This window comes from Carassius auratus, unplaced genomic scaffold (genome assembly GCF_003368295.1).
Source record: "Carassius auratus strain Wakin unplaced genomic scaffold, ASM336829v1 scaf_tig00215316, whole genome shotgun sequence".
NCBI lineage: Eukaryota > Metazoa > Chordata > Actinopteri > Cypriniformes > Cyprinidae > Carassius > Carassius auratus.
Genome location: NW_020528035.1, coordinates 1,103,637 through 1,125,118, shown reverse-complemented (window position 1 = coordinate 1,125,118; position 21,482 = coordinate 1,103,637). Strand labels below are relative to the sequence as shown.

General features: G+C 35.8%; 1 protein-coding gene across 1 annotated transcript; it reads right to left on the bottom strand.

The window, feature by feature from the left end:
- Positions 1-225: 225 nt before the first annotated feature.
- Positions 226-21,264, bottom strand: ganaba (glucosidase II alpha subunit a). Its single transcript, XM_026259917.1, has 25 exons — positions 21,149-21,264; positions 20,733-20,822; positions 20,107-20,215; positions 19,689-19,816; positions 17,568-17,747; positions 15,965-16,033; positions 12,754-12,811; positions 12,484-12,565; positions 12,298-12,394; positions 11,804-11,984; positions 11,426-11,579; positions 10,109-10,344; positions 9,587-9,713; positions 9,423-9,502; positions 9,165-9,305; positions 6,367-6,463; positions 6,179-6,280; positions 5,330-5,573; positions 4,849-4,913; positions 4,695-4,771; positions 4,519-4,593; positions 4,191-4,304; positions 3,023-3,135; positions 2,805-2,905; positions 226-699 (listed from the first exon to the last, which is right to left on the bottom strand). Exons 1-25 carry the CDS (start codon positions 21,166-21,168, stop codon positions 590-592), a joined length of 2,850 nt encoding a protein of 949 aa, XP_026115702.1. The 5' UTR covers positions 21,169-21,264; the 3' UTR covers positions 226-589.
- Between the last annotated feature and the right edge of the window lie 218 nt (positions 21,265-21,482).

Sequence of the window (21,482 nt, the reverse complement as noted above, 5' to 3'; positions counted from 1 at the left end):
CAAAGACATTGTTTGGTCTTTAATATAACCTTTTAAAAATACATTTCTTTAGATTTTGGATTGAAATACTTGTTTCATAAGATTTGCCCATTAATCACTATGTGTTGTTGTTTAATGTCAAAATATGAAATATTTTTGACTATTAATAATTTTAACAAACTATTGCCCAGTGAATGAAAAAAAAAAAAAAACATCAGTACACGATTTTTCATTTCTGAATTTTAACATTTATTTTTTAATACCAAAACACTTCCTGAGACAGAAAAGAAAAAAAAAACTTTAGTCTATAAATCAACACTATCTATATTTTTGTTCTAACTTTCAACCAATTATTAATTTAATATGAATGTCAAATGTGTCTTTAATCTCATCAAACACCTCTCTTAATATGCAGGTTCTGTACTTCACTGATGGCTTGCCAACATTTGTTTGCATTCATGTATAAATATTGTCTTAAAAACATCTGATTTCTCAATTCTTCTATGCATGTTCCCATTCTCAGTTTGGTCTCTCATGTTGTATTGTTTGTGTCTGGTCATGTGATATTAAGTGCTGATCTTTTCTCTGTTGTTTGCATGTCATCCTTGTGTTACCGCAAGACTATGGTCCAGTCTGCTGCTGCGTTGACCCCTGGCTTACGTAGAGTCAAAACTGCAAGTGTAGAGTCAAACTCAAACTCTAAAGCAGACTCTGTACCATCTGAAAAAGAGACAAAAAAAATAACTCCATATGTTGTGCAAAATCATTGGTTTCCACGGTCTTACTTCAATATTTTTATTACTATCTGCTGTAAATACAAGTACAACTGTCTAAGTGTTTGGTTTCTACATTTGTCAGCATCCAATAAATCAAATGAATACAATTGACTGAAATGGATACAGTCAACGGTTACCAACATACTTTCAAATATTTTCTTTTGTGTTCAGCGGAAGAAATAAATTCACACAGGTCTGAAAACAACTTGAGTGTGAGTAAATGACAGAATTTTTATTTTTGGGTGTACTATCCCTTTAAACAGTCTGGCTTATATTTTCCTGTATATAAGCTGCGAATGCTCTGCATACCCGGCCCATTTGAGAAAGTAAGTTGACTGGGTTATTAACATACACATGATTATAAGTTGATCCCTTGTCATTTAAAATGTAACTTAAAGCTTAAAGAGTTAGGAATAAGCTTGCAAAGTAGCACGTAATGGTAGTAATTTTCTGTAAATCTACGTCGGTGACCGAAGCTTATGGTTAAGTGGATTCTCTGCAGCTTTAGCACCTCCACTCGGCCACTGTAGGTGCGTCCCAAATAGTGTACTTATGCACTATTCTATGAGGTTATATTTTACAAACAGTGCAAGTAGTGTGTTTACACCATACAGTCGATGGTTCACACTGAAAATTCCAAAAAGAAAAGCACTTTAAATTCCCGGATGATGCATTTAAATAACTGAAAACAACTAAATGTGGAATGTTCAAAACGTCAAGCACTTCGTCAGCTTCGTCAACGTAATGAAGGGGGAGGGACTACCAGACTCAGTTTATGAATATAACCTTATCTAATTCGTACACTAAATGTTTGAGTACATAGTGCATAAGTACTAGTGTATAAGTGAAGAATGTACAGTGCATCATTTGGGACGCAGCTTGTGATTCGTCAGGATTTTAGCATGTTCTCTGAAAAATGCACTGTTGCCGTCAGAAAAACATTGTGTTTGATGCAAACCCAACTTGACAATAAAAAATAAAAAAATAATTTAAAAAGTTTATTTTTATGTTTTCTCAAGCAAAGCTAATTTTAAAAGTCCTCTGAAAACATATCTTCTTATATTTTTGGTCATAGACAAATGTATGTTGAAGATTGTCAATGTGGTAAAAAAATGTATAAAGAAGTGGGCTATATAAAATGTTAATAATTACAAGCAGGTAAAGAAAGAAACAATCTTCTGAACATTTTGACCAATAAGATGTTACTGTTCCCTTTGTTTTGCGTATGCTTGTGTCACTTGCAGTTAAAGTCCTTCTCTGATTTTATTGTTGTTTGCAAAGTTAAAACTTGGAAATCATTTAAATGTATTATTAATTTGGGTACTCTACATATTGGAGTAGTGTCACCCTTGTGGGAGTTTTAACTCTTAATCACTGGGGAAAAAAATAATTCAGTCGATGCAGAGACCTATAGAACGGGAGAATATAGACCCGCCCCCCTGAATATTACGTATCATAACGTAACTACGTGTAAATGTTATTTATTTGCCTATTTTTACTTGGAAAACCAGCAATTTTTTTTTCTAGCATTCGAATAACAAACACTGAAACAAAAGAAAGGATTTGGAGATGAATGCGCATGACAGCATTTTCACAAAATGTAATTTTCATAGTATTCACAGAAACAAAAATGGTATCATTATAAACTTATACTTAAACTTAAATAAACTTAAATAGAAACCGTTTTTTAAAAATTTAAAACTAAAATTTTACATTTTCAGCTCCTCAAAATGCCATTGTTGAGTAAATGAATGATCAAAATGCATTTAATATTTTCCCCTTTACATTTTCTTGTGAACACAAATATATGGAGATCATTTTCTCCCTTTTTTAGTAAGTCTATTATTTTTCTATTATTTGAACTGTTGCTTATCAGATTGTTGGATAATAACCTGCATGGTAGAAGCTTGTAAGAATGCCAAAGCAGATTGCATGTCATTAGCAGATATTTTACCCATATAAACCTATGGAAAATCATAAGTAATTTATCATCATACGCAAGCAAACGATATTAGCAGTTAACCACTATAATATAACAGTGACACTGACCTGCATTTTTCAGTGTGGCAGAGGACGGTTGACTCCCTCCAAAGATCACAATCCTTTCTATCCAAGAGGCAGTGGAAAACTGGGAGTCTGGGGCCAGATTTCTGAGGAAACAAAAATTAAAAAAACAGACCAAATGATAAGAAACAGCATGACATTGCTGTTTTCCCATCAACATTTTACACCAAAATTAGCTATAAAGAAAAAGAGAGCAGACCGACCTGGAAGACAGCGTGTTGGCAGAGAAAGACAGACGTCTGTGGACAAACTGCTTTGCTTCTTCAAAGCTGAAGGTATGGAAGTCATCGATGTACAGCTCTCCTTCAGCAGAACCCTGAAGCACAAGACAGCAGGGAATGTGAAGCGCTAATAAACACAGACCAAAACAATATCCATGTATGTCAAATATGAGAAGTTGATTTCTGTTTGGATTTCAGAACTGAATACATGTGTATAAGAGTCCAAATTTGCGACGGAACCACAGTTTTAAAAAGTGATTTTTCACTATTATTTACAACAGAATCTGCATTTTCATGGGTTTAAATAAGATTTTTGATAAGAGGCAAAACAACTGTGCATCAGAAGTTAAAGTATTTGTGATGAGTGAATATAACATTTTTGACAAGCCAAAGCTTAGTATGAGTAAGAGTAAGAGTAGTATGCAATATATTTAAGCCATAAAATAAAGCCACAAACCCCACTTCGAACATCTTCATGTTTTATAATTACCGAGAAATCAAAAATTTTTAGCCCGTACGCTCGTCATAACGTCAATCAAAAACTTGCTGACTGTCAGTTGGAATATTATAAATTACAACATCGACATAACACACTCATGGGCATCACTCATTTCACTGAATATCTACCAACTAAGAAATATTTATTACCAATCCATCGGTTCTCAAATTACGTAATTTGAACATCGCAGCAACAATGTCTGTCAAAACATAACGTGCACAATACACAGTAATATGTACCATTAAGCGGGAGAAAATAGCAACTTGCTGTTTGTTAAATAAAGTGCAGAATACATAAAACACAAGTGTATTTGTTTGTCAGTTAAAGAGAATAAATGCCAATCCAATTGATTCTGGGATAGTCAACATTGTTCGACACGTGTTGGATTTGACAGACATTTTTTAAAGCTTAACTACACATTCTGATTCTGACATTCATGATTTCAATATTTTGATTATAATATACAAGCCTAGATTCTGGAACTTGACAGGAGATTTGTATAAACTGTAGTTTGAATATTATCATCTTAGTTTAAAATATTAGGCAATTATCAAAGTTTGATAAAAGGTTGAAAACCTTACAGGATTTGTTCCTTTTTATTACCCCATAGCAGATTTTGACCCGTATACAAACTGGGTTACACCGAATCACCTGAGAACTGAGCGCAACATAAAGAGTGTATGGGTCATTCTCCATACAGGATGAAGATCTCCTAACACGGTCTTTCCTGCAAATAATGGACCCTCCTCGCTGGAAAACTGGGATCTGGGACACGAAAACCAAAAAAGTAGAGATACAACACAGAAAAGTGGGATTTAGCTGATAAATACTGAAACAAAAAATATTGCTGTAATTATAGAAAACATTGAAATAAGTTGGAAAGAAAAAATATATTTGACCTGTTATGGTAAGGTCTGAAAACCATCTGAAACAAATTTGAGTAGCATTAAAAAAAAAAAGTAAAAATGTCTAGACTCACAGAGCTCATGGTGACAGGAATGTAGAGGCTCTGATCTCCATCATGCTTCTGGAAAGTGTGAACATCATACCAGACCTACAAGAGAAACCCAGAGAAAGTGTTTGAGACTTTAGAGAGACTTGGAAGAGATAAAACTCCATTCAGGCTGTGCCATTCAGTGTTGAAAAACACATTACCTCGTCTTTCCCAGGCAGATAGGCTGTAACACCAGTAGCGCCCTCATCAGTGACAGGATGTACCAGCAAATCCTTTCCTAAGAAGAGAAATAATCCATTTAGCCTTCTCTGCAACATTTATTTGGGCTATTATAATTAATGTATAAAAACTCACCAATCAAATACTCATCCTCAGTTGAGAAAGTGGTGACATCATCAGGATACTCTACCCATAAAGGTCTGTAAAAAGTTAGAGAATCAATTAAACGAACCCCTAATTAACACTGTATGAGATCAGCTATTTTCATAATATAATAACACATGTAATAAAAAATAAAAAAACGAATATTTCTTACAAAGTTGATTCACAAGAGTGCAGAACTGATCTGTTGAATGTATGAACTGAACAAAACACTGGCATTTTCAGATAACTCATCTAAATGTCTCTGCATTCATGTGCTTAACAGAAACGTGTGATTGATTATAATTCTTGATGCAAAAAAAAAAAAAAATCCAATGCAACACTGATCTAAATGTAGTGTTCACATTTCAATTTAATCATGAAAGCTGTCATTTTTTGTGCTTTTATATTGAATTTGGAGGGCAATTTTTCCCCAATCCCCCACTATTTCCAGACTTGTCTTGGGCTGACTCACCTCATAACAGGCTGTCCGGTGCGGTTTGCGTTGTAGAAAAGCTGGTACCAGTAAGGCAGGAGAGCATATCGCTGGCGTATCGCCTCCCGGATGAGGGCGGTGTTGTCGGGTCCAAACAGCCAGGGTTCCCTGCGGGGTGTGTCTATGTGCGCATGTGCACGGAAAAACGGCTGGTAAGCTCCCGCCTGGTACCATCGCACCAACAGTTCAGCACTGGGATGTTTAAAGAAACCACCAACATCAGCTGAAGAAGACAGATACAGCATTAGAGGTTACCGGCAGACAATCAACAGGCAATCCTCACATTATTATTAGGGGTAATAGACACTACTGGTCAACAATTTGGAAAAACATATATATTTTTAAATCTTCTCCGGTCATTCTCATTTATGGACTAAAAAATATATTATTGACTGAACCGTAATGTCAAGTTTTTAGTGTAGAATGACATAATTGACTTTTAGTTCATTTACGCCATTTATGACTTAACAAAAAGTTATATTTTTCCTGCTAGGTATCAAATATTATATTCTGTCACTATTTCCTTGTGCTTGAGTATGAACATCCTCTCTGTATATTCAGTTATCATACACTAAAATGCAATAGCGATGTGCAAATGCCAGAGTTTTGTACTGCATAATTTGAGTGAAACATTTTACAATTAGCAAGATATTTTAGACTGATTAAAACAAAAAAAAATTTTGCTGTCAATTAATGAGTCATTAGCAAGTTCACTTTTGGTGCCCGTTATTTAAATATAAGAGTTCTGTTTACCCATTGCAAGCATTGTATATAATTTCTCATTTGCATCAGTGTCCATACTAAAGGTCAGCACCTCTCATCACTCACCTCCACAGAAAGAGATGCCCACTAAGCCCAGACTCAAGCACATGGGGATAGAGATCTTCAGATGACCCCATTCAGCAGCGTTATCTCCCGTCCATACAGCACCTGAGCCACAGAGACAGGAATCTGTCACTAAACGTACTGGTACAAACACAAACAAGGCTTGCGTGCGACGTGAATGTGCCTCTCACCGTAACGCTGGGATCCAGCAAAAAATGCTCGGGTCAGAACGAAAGGTCTCTGCACTCCTTCTGAACGCTGAATCAGGCCGTCGGCGGTCGCCTTTTGCTGTTACACAAAAGCATTGTTAAGAAAGAAACCACAGCCACTTCAGTCTTTCCCAGCCCTTCATTTCCATTATCTGTAATCACACAAATCTGTTAATACTGAGAGTCTCCTTTTTAACATTTTATCCATACCAATTTATACATGTATATTAGGGCTACCCTCGACTAAAGATTTTTCTGGTCAACTCTTCTTCATTCATTTTAAGTGACTAATCTCATGTTTACATTAAGAAACCATATAATCCATTAAAATTAGCCTTTTGTTGCCTTTAGCCTAAAGATTAATGCATCAGAAAAAATAAATTTGCCTTAACATTATAATAATTATTCGATAAGCATTTTCTGTATTTCCACAGTGGATGTGCACATTTTATACGGATTACATTAGGGCTGGGCAATATATCAAATATTAGCGATAATATTGCAATAATTTTGATGACAATGTAAAATTTTTAAATATTGTGTATATCGAATATTTCAAATTCAAGCATACTTTCCCAAAAAAATGCACCAAACGTCCAAAAACGGATCATGTAACAGTGGACTGCTCAACACGACTCTACTATCTACAACACAAGCTTTCATGAGTGCGGTTGCCAGATAACAAGAGTTCAAGTTCCCGAATCAGAGCTTCGCTGTTACATGGATACATTTTCTTCCTGTTGTTTTGCTTATTTTGAAAGGCTACTCCACCCAAAAATAAAAAAATGTGGCATTAATCACTTACTGCCATTTCGTTCCAAACCCGTAAAAGCACAATTTAAGATATTTTGGAAGAAAATCGGTAGGCTTGAGACTGTCCCATAGACTGCCAAATAAATATTAGTGTCAAGGTCCAGGAAAGTATGAAAAGCATCGTCAGAATAGTCCATCTGCCATCCGTGATTCAACCGTAACGTTATGAAGCGACGAGAATACTTTTTTTCTACACAAAGAAAACAAAAATAACAACTTTATTCAACAATTCCTCTCCTCTCTGTCTCTGTGTCAACCGGTTTTAATCCAAAATATCTTAAATTGTGTTCCAAAGAGGAACAAAGCTTTTACGGCTTTGGAATGACATTGGGGTAATTGAATAATGGATGGGATGGAGTCTCAATCTGGCAACCATGCACACGAAAGAATCATGAAAGAATGATTCAGCCGATCTGTGTTCTGACATGAGATCTCGACTGTATTGTTTGCAATTGTGGTCGCTGTATAAATGCAAAAACTCAATCGCTGCTGTGTGAATAGAGAAACAAAGGCTATGGTAATGTGGAATTACTAATAGGAATTTCACTGTTATAATATTTTTCATTCGTTGTACCAGTTTTCTTAATATAGACAGAGAGGGTGTCTGAATCTTTGGTACTAATATACAGTATGTGTGTGTAATAATATATATGTGCTTCAGCAAATAGCTCCCCATATGAGAGGGTTTTTAGTTCCAGTATGAACATAGTTTTATGCCACAGAGCTCCTCTTAAACAAGAGACTGTAGACAGGCAGACTTGTGTTCTTAGCTACAGTAAAAACTTGTAAAAAATACTTACCAGTTTAATTATCTCCCTTAGTTGCACAGTGTAAATTGTTAATTGCATGCACTAAAAAAAGTTGACAGAATGCACTTTCTGTACTAGTTTTACACTACTTCAGTTACTTTTAGGTCATTATCACTTGGATACACCGAGATATATATTGAATATCATAAATAATTTTGACAGTATATCATTATATTTTTTATATATCGCCCAGCCCTAGATTAAATAAGCTAAAAATATTTGTTTTCCATTTGAATAGATTCATTTAAAATAGACAGATACAGACAGATATTTATACAAAAATTTTCTATAAATATAGACTAGCTGTTAATGATCTGTCAATCATGGACTACATGACTTTTTTCTGCGATTAAGCGACTAATGAAATTTTGATTGACTATGCCTCTTCCGGTCGACTAATGGTTAGTCAACTATTAGGGGCCAGCCCTAATATTATATATACTCACAGATACAAAATCATAATAAAATGTATTCTGTCAACAGCTGTTTGGTAAATATAGAGAACAAGAGTTATCTATAATAAATGTAGATTTTAACCATAAAACTTTCTCTCTCCAAGATATATCAGGTCAGATTAACCTGTTACACTGATAGCAGGACAAGTTGTCACATGACAATTTACCCTGTGATTCAGTAATCGTTCTTTGGAAAGTGTCCAACTGCAGTGAATTTGCGAAAACATGCTCTTTTGAACTTTTTACGTGAGCCTGGCTGTAAAGACTAAAACACCTTTTTATGCCTTTTTATCTCACACTTTGATATCTTATCAAATATATATCTTTATTTATTTCTCATTTTTTCTGCGTGGGTAACTCTTTAATTCTTTTGAGAATGTGATAAACACCATTGCCCAGACACTAGTGAGTGAATTTTAACAATTATTAATTTTACTAATATTAAAATACTTTAAGCAAAATTAAACTTACATATTCAATAATAATTAGTGACACTGACATAATTGGATCATATCATAATGATAATCAAAAATAAACCCTACAATTATTTAAAAGGTCTGTGATGTGTGTGACATATGCAAGATTAAATGTCTTTTGGAATAAAGAACTTATGTGGCTATTAAAAAAAGAAAAATAATAAAAAAAATACAATAAATGAATAAGCTGACAAACACACAAACATATCACAAAAAGGTTCTCTCACCACATAGAGCCCATAAAGGTTGTGGACATCTCTGTGCTCCCAGACACCATGAAGTGCATCTTTGTGCATGGTGACCTCCGGCCCATTAAACACAGACGGCTCGTTCATGTCATTCCAGATGTACTGATTCTCCATGGAACCCTGGACAAAGGCAACAATGCATAAACATACAATACTAAAATCATCAATGACAACATTTTAATTTTGAAAGGCAATCTCATCAAGAGCAAGTGGAAGCAGCATATCAGAAACCCTCACCTCATACTGGTCATATGCAAACTGGCTGGCCCACCAGGCTCTCATCTCAGGGTTAGTGAAGTCTGGATAGCCCGCATTACCTTCGGCAAAGAAAACAATGCATTTCAGAGCTCTGAAGAGTTTGTCACATTGATTCGAAGACGGCTGGATGAGTAGCTACGCACCTGGCCAACACCAGCCTTCATAGTCTCCTCCATCTTTGTTTTTGACATAAAAGTTTTTGGAGCGAATCTCATTGTGAATCTTGTAGCCGCTGTCCACCCTGATGTGAGGATCTACAATGGCCACTAACTGAGGAGCCCGAAGAAACAATTTCATAAATGTATCAAAGCCTTTACTAGTTAAAATCATTTTGGATTCTTTGATATTCATTATATATTCACAGTCAGTTTGCTAGCAATACAATCATAAGCTACATTTAACTGAACGTACAAATATTTGTACAAAATATTTGTATACACTTTTTTTGGGTGGGGGGGGGGTAGACTTAATGGTTAATAAAGTGGAACTGGACTTCATGCATCATTTTTCCTATATAACAGGATAACAGCTTAAAGTCGTAGTGAAACAGAACATTTAGACTTATTGTGAAGACAGTTATTTAAAAAGGAAAACAAAAGCAGGATGGGACTTTATTTTATCCATTAATAGTTGATTGGATATAAGATATAATTTCAGACACTCACTTTGCGTCTTTTGTCCATCAAGCCCTGAAGCATTTCTTTAGGTTGGGGGAACTTGCTGGGATCCCAGGTGAAGTAGCGCTTTCCATCTGCATGTTCAATGTCCAGCCAAATGAAGTCATATGGGATGTCATGCTCATCAAAGCCCTGGTCGACAGTCTTTACATCCTCCTGATCATTATAGTTCCAGCGGCATTGATGATACGCCAGCGCAGAGAGAGGAGGAAACGACTGAGTGCCTGAGAGAGAGAGGGTTATGTTTAGGAGGAGGATAAATATAACGCTTTCAAACTATCTTATGAACACAGAATTATGGACATTATACCACTAATTATGATTCAAAATCTGTATATGATTTATGGATCCCAATGGCCATTTAAACCTAGTATAATGTAATCTTATATAAAGTCATATCTTATTATTTTAAGAACAACTAAAACATATTGCATTTGATTAATAACTTATATTTCATTAGCATACAATTACTACATTTATCTCTTTTTTGTCAATAAAATAATAGACGTTCTTCAAAATTAAAAATTATACATTATGAAAGATAAAAATGATGTATTTAATTCTAAAATTCTGTTTGAATATATTATGTTAAACTTTAAAAAAAAAAAAAAACACAATCTGATAATTACCAATATTACTGACTGATCAAAAACAGCCTGGATTTATTAAATCTACATATTCATTTTCTAACAAAACCAATTATTATGGAGTAACAGAATACATTCAATCAATTTGTCATGTTGCAATGGTTCATAAATAGCCATGCATATTGATGTTTATCAACAAAATTCAGTTCCAAGTGTGTGTGTGTGAGATACTTAGAATTATTTTTGAGACAAATCGAACTCAAAAGTCAGGTTTGTTAGTCAAGTTTGGTTCCCATACTAAACCCTATGCAGTTGTTAGACATTTGTACATTTCTCTTCCAGGTCAACATGGAACTAAATAAAATATTTGATAACGGTAGAGCAATATTCCAGGTTATTTTCAACCTACATACTATGTCATGATTATGTCACTTGTTTTTATGGGTCTCCTAACTGAAAAATTAAAAGCATGAATGAAATCTGAGATCTAAAGGCAGCCAGCAATATTATGCCAATAACTTCTTCAAAATGTCATTCTGTTTTAAAAAAAAAAATATGAGGGGGAGTAGTATGATGTATAATGACAGACTGAGTGAACTGTACATTTAAGTTAAAAACCAACATGAAATCCTTTACAAAAATGTTTCCCAAGTTTAGCATTAACACTGCATGCAGTGAAGTGTGCGGTGGAGCTTCCTTTTCTTGTGTGTTTGTGTACCTGTAAGCGAGGCATACTGAGTGAAGACATCCGCAGGTTTTGGCCCCAGCATGATAAAGACATCAATAATACCACTCTCAGATATCCAGCGTACATCCGTCTGAGGAGCTTCACTAGAAACTTGTACGAAGTCCAGTATTTTTCCAAACATTGTCTGAAAAATGGACACACATTTAAAGGAATTGTTATAAAATATTTAAAGAGATGCACTGATAACAAAACTAATACACCTGATCAAACAAATTGTTGACATTAGGCAATATTGCAAGGCTCTCTGATATATTGTGCTTCCCTAATTTGAACAAAAGCATTAAAAAACTTAAAAAAATAAAATAAAATAAAAACTTACAAAAACAACTAAAGAAAGCTCACTCTCACCTTTCCTGCTGTATTTGAGCTGATGTCCACCCATGTCTCTGCTGCATTGAGCCAGAAGATGCCCATGGTGCGGTCAGTGCTATGAGATATGAGGACAGGAACTGCCCCATAAAGGGCCATTGGGTTGTGAAGCTCATACTGAAAAACATCCAAGTTGTACAGCCGATACGGGTCTGATCCACTATGAAAAATGACAATACAATGGTTTAGGGGAACACTACCGTTTATGTGATTTTGTGCCAAAATGATAAGCTAAAAAAAAAAATCTAATAAATGATAAACTGGTGTCACATCATTTTTCATAACAATGGATCTACTCATTCTGATGGTACCCATTCACTGCATATAGGACCCATCTGTAATCAAGTAAAGTAATGCTAAATTTCTCTTAATCCAAAGAAGCAAAATCATCTTGGATGGCCTAACAGAGAGTACATTCAGCTTTGGGTTGCTTGTGTCGTTCGCATCAATCTCATGAAAGTGTAAAAACTCACTCAGTGTTTTTCAGTTTGAGTGTGTCTGCGTGTTCTGGAATGCCATAGACGTGTTCCACACCAGGTAGAGAAAAATCCAAACTAATAGACGATGGGCCTGAGTTGAAACAAACAAACACACTTGACTGGAATTATCTCACCAATATTCCACTGAATATGTTCAATATTTTCCACATTTCAATATACCATTGGGCTTTGAATCAGCATGAGATTTAAATGTTTCCTCCCACATGCCCGGTTTATCCTCTTCTTCTTTTATCTGTCCATCCTAAACAAAAAAAGAGAGAGAGATAAGGAAAAAAAGTCAACAGGTAAAGTACATAGGGAAAAAGGAAAACATTTAAATTTGTTGCAGAGCTCAAAACTTAGAAATAAAATGTTGTACTATCTAGGTATTGTTAAACAAATACAACAGAGTAAGAGAAGTCTAGTTGTTGAAAACATAAACGCACGTACCTCATCGGTTTGCTGCTCAACATTCTCCTGTTCTGTCTCTTGCTCCGACTCACTTTTACTGCAAAGCAGCCAAAGTTTCTCTTAATACAAATATGTACTGGTACAACTAAACAGGTTTAAACTACATTAAGGAGGGTGAATTAGAGGTGCACCTATATGACTCATTGGCTACGTTTACACTTGGCATTAGCACGCAATCACTGTGATCCGATCTAGCAGATCAGATCCTCAGTCAATCAAAACAAGGTGCGTTTACACTTCAACATCAAATGACTTGTCTATCTGGATAACCGTTCAGATCTGTCTTTCCCACGCAATATTTAAATAAGTCTGCAGAGAATGGCCCGGTGCAAAGTCAACCTGAAGTGGTGGGTTTTCTTTTGAAAAGCATTTTCATTCGCTGGACATATTACAAATCAAAGATGAGTCTCATTAGCGCTCCACACAGGCATTCTCCATTTCATTTTTTTTTGACACCTCGTGAGAGACGGGGCGGTGTTTTGCGTGATGTCGACCTGCGAATGCAGACACGATGGCTGGATTACTTTTATATTACACTGAGATCCAATCACAACGTGTCCTCTATTACCTCTGGACCAAGACACGCTGATCAGATAACATTCTCATCAGAAGTGAGTTTACAATGTGTATGTGGACAACATCCGCATACAGGTCGCATTTTAATGCCAAGTGTAAAAGCAGCCATTGAGAATCAGACCAATACAATACCTGTTCTTGATAACATTTTGCAATTAAGCATAAATGCATGGTGATTCCACAACAAAAAGATTTGTTGATTTAGGTTACAAAAATTACAAGTTCGCTTTGACTAGCCATTGCTATTAAATGTTAAAGGGGTCATATGATGCGATTTCAAGTTTTCCTTTCTCTTTGGAGTGTTACAAACTCTTGCATAAAGAAGATCTGTAAAGCTGCCAAGTCTCAAACCCGAAGAGATATTCTTTATAAAAGTTAAGACTTTCCACACCCTCCTAAAACTGCTCGTTCAGACACACCCCCACATCAATTTGTCAATATGTGGGAAGATTTGCATTACGCCGACCAAATGTTCACACAAAAAAGAAGGCATAACCTTTGATTCTCACCGTTTCCGCAGGTACAAAATACTTTGTTTGCCTTCCAAAAGAGGACACTACAAGAAATCAGTGGTTTAGTTGTATTTACAACACTGTTCAAGAACACTTCAACCCAAATATTTGAGTGTGTGCAGCACACTTTATGGAGGACCGTTTCCTGATCCTGGGAGAAGACTACAATGCTGGCTGTCCTGACTCACTGTCTGTAAGTAGGTTTACATATGTAAAGGATTTGCCACTGATGATTTGTTTTGAGCAGTGTAGAGCAGCGGTTCTCAAATCCATTCCTCATGCCCCCTGCTCTGCACATTTTGTATGTTCCTCTTATGGCTTTAGACGTTTGTTCCATTCAATCGTAAGTGCCCTGCGAAAGTGGACATCACAGCAGGGAATTTATATAGTATTTACAGAAGTATATGATGTCACACTTGTCCGTGTGTGAAGATGTTGTGCAGCTCAAATCCATAAATGAATGTTCCAAAGTGAGGCAAACTATAACAGATTTCTCCTGCTCATGGAGCAATTAACACTGTGTAGGGACCATGTCAGTGGGAACACAGTTCATGCACGGAGCTCACAGCGAATGAGCTGATTATCTGAATCAGGTGTGTTAACAAAAGAGAGACATGGGAAATATGCAGAGTGGGGGGCAGGACTGGAAAAGAGAACCGCTGGTGTAGAGTATCGCTCGTCGTTTGTCATTTCTCTAATCACCAATGCAGACATGGTTTTATGTCTATGCGGCGCGATGCAAAGCAACACGTAAAAACACAGTACAAGTCATTATAATCCGTAATTATGTCCTTACTGGATGCAACAAATGGCTCATTTGTAATGGGTATTATTGTCTTTGTCTCGTCACGTGGGGGTTCTGAATGGGATAGTATGGCAAGGGGCATAGCATTTCCATCACACACGTTTGGCATTCAGCCAATCACAAAGCACTGGATAGGTGGCCAATCAGAGCACAGCCCGCTTTTCAAGCCAATGAGCTTTGTAAAAAAACGACGCGTTTCAGAAAGGTGGGGCATAGAGGAGAAACAATAACGTACAGTATGTGGGAAAACAAGATTTTTTTTTTTTTTAAATCTTAAACCGCATAACCAATTCATTACACCAAATACACATAATAATGTTATTTTTAGCAACATCATATGACCCCCCCTAAAGAGAACATGTGTCATCCCTTTAAATACTACTTTTCAAATAATATTCTGGATGAACGTAATTGTGTAGTTGTTTAACAATGATTTTATTAAACTATCTAAATCAATGGTGGATGGAGGTAATGAAACAGCGTTTGTCAAGAAGGTTGGCTATTTGCAAAGTTTAAGAGGACAAATCAAAAGCTATGTATCACCTGTAAAAACAGTATAATGCACATCTGGGGTGAATGAATCTCAAAAAAAAAAAAACGATCACTCGTCTCTTCACAAATGTTATTTTCATCCATAAATACAATCAATAAGGACAAATAATTTTGTTGAGCTGCACAGTCATGTTTAAAAGATCATTTTGGACCCTTGTCCTTCAATACAGTGTGTAAATATAATTACGCACGTTTCAAAATTAACATTTATCCAAGGCAAACAACTTTTTGTTGTTGTTTTTGTTTTGTTTAACCAAATAGTTTAATGGTCAATAAATGCTAATGGTAAACAACAACTGGCAGGTGCCACAAAAGGTAAAGTTTGTTTGAACACAGTTCATGACTATACATGAAAATACTACAAAACTAATGGACGTAATAATCAAATCTAAACAATGATTATTGGTACACTAATGATTTTAGGTACTAGATTACTAGATTATTACTTCAATCTAGAACACATAGAATTTAATTCTAAATCAAAAGCAAACAGTACACTTCTGGATAAAGGGTGCATGCAAAATTTGGGTTAGTGCAGATATTTAATCTACTATTGATTAAAACAACTTAACAAATGTTAATTAAACATTGAGTTTAAAGCAATAGTTGACCCAAAAATGAAGATTTCATGATTATTATTTCCTGAGAATGGATAAATATTGGGAAAGTTTCATTTTGGGGGGGAACTATTCCTTTACATAAAAATTTTTTTTCACAGTCAAAAAACTAGACAAATGGATGTTACCTAGAGAACATGCTCTTGAACGAGTCCCACATGCTACCAACTGTGCTACTTATTTTATGAGAGATACTGCTGAGCGGGACAGAAGAGAGGAAAGTTGAGAAAAAGAGGGGAAGGAAAATAGAATGTGATGAGAATTTCAGTTAATACATTTACAAACGTATTTCTGAATGAAATGTCTGAAATTTAAGAATCCAGTATTGAAAAAAATAAAAATAATTTAAGTGTCATTATAACCTGATGGCAATTATGCTGTGAAAATTTTTATTCTCAGAATAAAATAAGATCAGACATCAGTCACATTACGCTTTCAACAGCATAAAAACCGCAAACCAACCCAAATGGTGATCATTTAGACTCCAACAGTAGGGTTTTATTCATTCCATTCAAAATTATTGACGTTTGTGCTGTGTGTATATAATGCTTATACTGTACATGCTTCTGTCGAACTAGTAAATCAATTCAGCTCCTGTTTAAAATGAAGTTTTTATGTATAACTGTAGTTTTGAATAAAAATCTAAGTATATTTGTATTGCTTTAATCAAATGGAGGCTTCAATTTCACATGGTTTCATTGTTTTCGTCCACAGAGATGGTTTTAATACTGTGATTCATCTCAGAAATTCTCAAAAGTCTTTATTGAAGACTTTTAGGAAATTCCCATGAAGACGATGAAAGGGTAAACCAGAGGAAAAAAATGGACGATCACTGTCTGATGTGCTTAACTGGGCTTAGATGAAAGCAGACTTGCTTTAACAGAGTTAGTACAGACAGGGAAAGCCAGAAATTAAGAAAGTAGAAAGTGAGAGATTAATCCTCAGATTTTAATTAAATTCAGATTTTATTTGTGTAAAATGATATCTTTGTTTTTGCAAGTGAAATATGACCAATAAGGCTGCATTTACACACAAAAATAATAATTTTAACTTGCATGTGATGTAGATCTGATATATACACACATAATCACAAAAATCTGCACAAGATCCTATTTTTCACATCTGTTCTAAGCAACATCCAATAGTGGTTTTAAAGTAGATACATCATCTTCACATTTAAATCCAATTCCCATTGGAATTCCAAGCCATTTCAAGACAAGGGAGGCACATTTTCCCATAAAGATAACTCCATATAATGTCAAATTATGAAGCAGAGGTTGCCTGCATGCTAGTGATGCAATCATGGAGTTTATTTAAGTATTTTTGTTTCTTAGAGAAAAAAAAAAAAATCAAATGTAGTCCAAAGATTGGATCTGTGCATTAAGCCTTGTAGTGTATACGCAGCCTAAATGTATTGGCCTTGCACACTGCAGTGTGTGCTTCTTAGAAACAGAACACCACTGTAAATTTGTATGGATGCATACATATAGTCATAGGTTAGGTTATCGTTCTTGGTGTGGAGACTGTGTGTCTATGAAAGGTAGAAAGAGTGAAAATAAATGAGTAAATCAGAAATACAGCCCAGGAAAGCAGCGCTAACTTTTTCGTATTAAGTATTATTTATTGAATATTATTTCAGCATTAAACTTTTTCTGATTTAATATGGGTAGTATCGGTTATGAACTTCCTGATTGTGATGCCCTTTCTGCCTGCTTGTGTTGTTGGACTCACGTGTCCTTGCGTGCTCGGAGGTGCTCGAAGGCCAACAGGCCACGGGAGTTGAGAGACATGAGCACTTGAGGACCCTCGACGATGTCCAGCCGAAATGGCTGAGCACTTATGATGAGCCGCTGATCTTTGCCACCCAGAGACAGCACCAGACTATTCTCATCCTGAGACACCACTGAGAGCCTGCAGACAGACACAAGACATTCACCCGTTTATGTTAGCTCAATGATGATCATTTTTATAAAGATGACGAATTGTCCCAAATTATGATATGCAAAATGGAACCTTCTCTAAACAGATAAGAAAACACATTACAAAACACAAGAAGCTTTTAATGGATAATATTTGAGATTTAAATATCAGTATTGGCCGATAAGTTGTTCTGTTTCGCCAATAAGTTTTGTAAGCGACAAGACTTTTATTTTGACAGCACTAAGAATGATATTGCTTCAGCGCTTTAAATACTTGATTTCAAACTGTGCTGCACTATAGTCTCAGCCTCAGACGTCACACCCATGGACCGTTGGCTAAACGTCTGATGCATATGTACATTTTACATAATACATAAATCTTCACATTCATTTTACAATTATTTCTAATGTAGTCAATATGTAAAAAAAGTGTTATTGCAGCAAATGTTATGAACATTAGTTCAGTTAAAGAGGTCATATGATGTTGCTAAAAAGAACATTATTTTGTGTATTTGGTGTAATGAAATGTGTTTATGCAGTTTAAGGTATAAAAAAAAAAAAAAAAAAAACACATTTTCCACATACTGTACATTATTGTTTCTCCTTTATGCCCCGCCTTCTAAAAAGCATATGCCCCTTAAAATGTTATGCCCCTTAACATATTGTGCTGCCCTGTCCGGCCAGAGCTACGAGACAAAACATAAAACCCATTGTAAACGTGATATAAACATGATTTCTAGCCCTCTTTTGGAAGGCCAAACAAAGTAGTTTCTCTTTCTCAACGAAACAGCGGCACACACTGTGGCCTTGAGTGAGCGGAGGCCGGCTTGTGTGAGCAGAGGTGGGCCGGCTTGAGAACGGCACGGTCAGTGGATTCAACGAAAGAGCATCTGCTGGGCTTATGGTAACCACATGTGATGACCACGGGCTGGACCACGCTTTGTCAACAGTGAAAGCCAATTCAGCGATCCACAGAGCAAAGTTAATGTGACAAGCGACAAGCACGGATCAGCTCCAGGCATGATGAAGTGAATATCGTCCTCTTTTGGAAGGACAAACAAAGTGGTTTCACTTACACAGTAGAGCTGCAACTAACAATTATTTTATCTGTAGACTAATCTAATGATTATTTTTTCGATTAGTCGACTAATCTAACGATTATTTTTATTACCATAAATAATCGAATGTTCTATTTTTTAATTAGCTAGTGAATCCTTTGGATAACTTTACAAAAAAAATGAGATGTGAGATGTAAACAAACAGTGTGACACGTCGACGTGCGTTTTGTAGTTGCAGCACTATTTCACAGTGAAACACACAGCGTCTATACGACATGGCGGTAGCAACAACAATGAGAATAAAAGGTATGCCTTCTTTCCATGCGTGAACATCTCGGTGGCATTATGTAAATCTTCCCACATACTGACGTAGATATGTAGGCGTGTCTGAATGAGCCGTTTTAGTGGGGTGTGGACGAGTCTTAACTTTTATAAAGAATATCTCTTTGGATTTGAGACTTTAGTCTTTGCAACTTTACAGATCTTCTTTATTCACCAAGAGCTTGTAACACTCCAAAGAGAAAGGAAAAATAAAAAAAAAGGCATCATATTACCCCTTTAAATAGTGCAATATATCAGACACCCTTCCTCTAAATGCTTTGCAGAGTTTTTTTAACATGATTTACAGACTAGTCATAAATCTATTTACTAAGGTTACACTAGTTACCAAAAGCTAGAGGCAGCGCAGATTTGAGTCGACAGATTTCTAAAAATTTTATAAAATCATATTGTATGATGTCACCCATCCACACCAGTCAACCACTAGGATCTTAGGTTCATTTTAAAAATGACAAAGGACCTGACACAGTTTACAGATGTCTAGCTGTTTCATCTGTATAAAATCAATTCTGATGGAATAAGTAGTCTTGACTCACTTTTCAGTAATGGGATCAGAGATGAGTACATCCGGAACCTCGTAACGAGGCTTAAGTGGTTTGAGTTCATTAATCTTCACCCGAGTCATGTTGCCCTGCAGTCTGTACAGCTCAAGCAACAAGCGAACCTACAAAACAAATGCAAAGAGTCTCAGTTCTTCCACACTTTGGAGCACAACATTGACCAGAAACTTTTTCAGCATTTGGAAACATTTTTTGCCATCTAATTCATTTTTTTTAAATAAATTAAATTACATGCATGGACAAATCCTTTAAAATAAATGTTGCAGTTATTTTGAATAGTCATTAAAAAACTTGTTTGTCATTTTGATTTCACGGTGACTTTATCCCAAACAGCCAACTTTGAGACGAATCACAACATTTGTTATAAAGCATCTATTTTTGTATATTTTGTGACCTTGTTGTTGTCATTGATGAGCTGCAGGGTGAGTCTGGAGTCGCTCAGCTCCAGCGTGTCCAGCAGAGCTCTGTACGGAGACCGACCCGCCGTCAGCTCCCTCTGACGCCTACAAACATCCAGAAATCATTCATATACAACAAAACATCAGACATTTCACATGTGTGCATCAATCTGAATGTGGATAAACACGGTATCTGATAAAAAAGGTTTAAAAAAAAATGGTTACTTCACTTTTACTATAAAAATACCATGGTTAAATTTCGTAAAGTAAGGATCCATGTCATTTTGGAGCACTGGACAATGGACAGCAACTGTTGTCTAATTTCATTAACTAGTCTTCCTACAGGGGGCGCATGTTGGCTCAGTAAATTAAATCTTCTGTTGAACAATACGCCGTTGTCTTTGCTTAAATATTAAAAACATTTGTAAACTACACTACACACATATATTAATTCCAAGCTCGATAAAAAAATTGGCATTTCCCTCAACTACAAACCACTGTGATTAGATAATCCTGAGCTGCACTTATCACATGACAGCACACATACATCTTCGGATGCATTTATGTTAATTTATCCAGGTTGATCAGCTTATACATAATATAGTGTACATATCATACTCACTTGCAGAAGGCGCTTTGTTCGCATGTTTTAAAATTACTGCGGTCCACAGCCTGCGCGCTCAGACACAACAGCAGAACCAGCGGCAACAAACTGAAAGACAATACGATACGACATACTTCTCAAAATTAGCATCCTGTGCACACACTATTACTACACGCTATTTAGAACCACGAGTGTACGTGATTGTGGTAACTTTTTAGTATCATGCTATTCCATTGTACCGCGACAGTTCTCTTTTGTGAGGTAAATCATAGCAAAGATTTCTGAAACCGTGAGGAATAAACTCACAGGCTGTAAGATCAATTAGGTATTTAATGAGCATACCGAATGGGTAAAGTTAAAAGAGCTTTTCAAATGTGGGAGTCTTCCATTTTATTTATATATAATCCTATTACCCTGCCTGAGCGATACATTACCTTTCACAGGAAGCCGCCATCTTGACTCTGTGTGAACTTTGCCCTCCGCTAGCGTCCAGTCAGTTCAAATGTGTCGTGGACGTTTTAAAGAAAGAAAGGAAATACGCGTGTGTGCGTTCGGCTTTTACGTCATCAATCTCGAAAAAAATATGCGTTAGTTTTCATTTGCACATGGCGTGACAGCAACTAATTAACTGTTAAAAAAAAAAAAAACTTTTCGCGCCAAAGGTAGACAGGGCTTCACTATTTCATCAGTGGTCTAGATCAAAGAACATTGAGAAACTTTATTTTACCTTGATATAGTCACGAAATTGATAACTTATTAACCGAATTA

Excerpts from the sequence above, each read along its gene's own strand:
- ganaba (XM_026259917.1), bottom strand. The coding sequence starts at position 21,168 with ATGGCGGCTTCCTGTGAAAG. Across the intron at positions 20,823-21,148 it reads ATGGCGGCTTCCTGTGAAAG|TTTGTTGCCGCTGGTTCTGC; the intron begins GTAATGTATCGC and ends ATTGTCTTTCAG. Across the intron at positions 2,906-3,022 it reads GCCAACACGCTGTCTTCCAG|AAATCTGGCCCCAGACTCCC; the intron begins GTCGGTCTGCTC and ends TTGTTTCCTCAG.